The 1931-nt window shown below is 36.8% G+C and overlaps 1 protein-coding gene across 1 annotated transcript in view; it reads left to right on the forward strand.

Annotated features, from left to right (window-relative positions):
• The window catches only part of LOC119593112 (adenylate cyclase type 9-like), a gene marked incomplete in the record, with an annotated part of 14714 nt that overhangs the window by 3883 nt on the left and 8900 nt on the right, over positions 1–1931 (forward strand). The window contains 3 exon segments of the mRNA XM_037942075.1: positions 983–1208; positions 1412–1543; positions 1730–1921. Of these exon segments, the coding sequence (XP_037798003.1) occupies positions 983–1208; positions 1412–1543; positions 1730–1921 (550 nt within the window).

Consider the following 1931-nt stretch of genomic DNA (forward strand, 5'->3'; position numbering starts at 1 on the left):
CTTTTCTAATATATTGGAGGGGTAATGATACAAAACAAGTAAATGTAATTAAAGACGTGGATTTTACCATGGATTTAAGACCAGGATAATTTTGTGAATATATGTTTAGCAGGTGCAGACGTTAGTGCACAGATAATGAGTCTTGATATTTGAAGTGTAGCATTTTGAGGAAAAATATAGCAGAATTATATTAAATATTTTTGTACATGTCAGAGAGTAGATATTGTATATATTCCTAAATTTCAATTCAGTCTGTACTGAATTCTTTACCTTATATGCTGATAGGTCATTATATATGGATTCTGAGTTCTTTTGCCATCTGTCGCAAAAAGTGCAAAATCCTCCCGGTAAGGAATGTTACCCACCGTTTAAAATTGCCATCATGTTTGATTGATTCAATGTCTTCTGAATTCTTTGCCTTATAAGTTCACAATTCATTACTTGCGGAATCTAAATCCATGTGCCATCTCTAGCTAACGGAGCAACAATTTCTTTTAAAGGAAGGGTATATATGCCTGCCTTTAAAAATTTCTGTCATGTTAGATTCATTTGTTACTTACTGATTTCTCTATCTTAATATGCTTGCAGTTCAGAAATAATGGAATATTAGGCCATTTGCCAGCTAAAATCACATCTTTAAGGAACAGTACCTGCATCTTCAAAATTGTTTCATGTTAGATTGATGCAGTATTAGCTGAATTCTTTGCCTTGTATACTCAGTGTAGCAAACATTTTAAAATCTCTTCTTGGGTAATACTATCTTCACTTTATACCATTCATGATGGGTGACATCTACTTCCTGATTACTGGATAGATGGCCCATGCACCCAACCTAGAGCTGGACAATCACACTCTAAAGCTTCAGCCTCTGCAAACTTTAGCAAGAATTTTACCAACCATGGGTTGATATTGCCATCTTGCCAAATACATCACTGTATTTAGCACTCGTGTATTTCATCATCGTATTCTTACATATTTCCAGATTTGATAGTGAAATCCTTGAGGGTCAGTACCAGAGATCTTCTCTACCAACCCTGACAGTACGGTTCCGCTATGCACTAATATATGTTATAGTGAGCAGTCTTACCTGGACTTTGTATTGGGCAATCTCACGAACTTCACACTGGCCTTCATGTTTAGCTGTAGCTGTGACGCTAGCCTTCTCCTCAGTTTTTCAACTTATTTATACTCGGACAAAAAGTTACCAGGTTAGTGGTGTGTGTGTGCTTTAGCCTTGTATATACATTCATGATTTCATAGAGAGGACGATACACATGAGATGATATGAGGATTTTCCGAAGTTGTACCCTTTTATTTTATTCATTATTTTTTTTTACATATTTATGTCTTGGATATTCTTAGTATAATTCTATGCATGTTTAATTGTAGACACATCCTATATATCTTCCAGAGCCACCAGAGGATTGTATCAATAGTCATGTCTGTCTCTTTGATGTTGGTGAGCCTTCTGCCGTACTCCCTACACAGATCCACTCCAAATGATGATCTCTCGTCTGTAGGCATGTTTGCCATATGTATTGAAGTAAGTGCATCCACATGTATTGGCCTGTAGCTTGTTATATGTTGGGAGACATTTCCTTTTTGAACATATTGACAATGTAAACACTCATGGGTATCATCATCACATACAAAAATGAAGTTACTGTTTTTTCCTCCTTGCATGACGTGTTTTTTAACAGTCATATATTTTTGATGTTTTCCCTGCCAGGTTTTGCTCCTGATCTACACAGTGATTCCCCTGCCCCTCTACTTAACTGTGATCATGTCTTTACTGTACACCGCCACATTTGAAATCCTGAATGGGCTTATTATAGAGAGCGAGATCAAACTGATTTGTGTGCGTCTTGGACTGCACCTCTGCATCCACCTGATTGGTGCCCATATCATGATAATGACACAAGTATGTATGG

Source organism: Penaeus monodon, chromosome 31 (assembly GCF_015228065.2).
Source record: "Penaeus monodon isolate SGIC_2016 chromosome 31, NSTDA_Pmon_1, whole genome shotgun sequence".
Classification (NCBI taxonomy): domain Eukaryota; kingdom Metazoa; phylum Arthropoda; class Malacostraca; order Decapoda; family Penaeidae; genus Penaeus; species Penaeus monodon.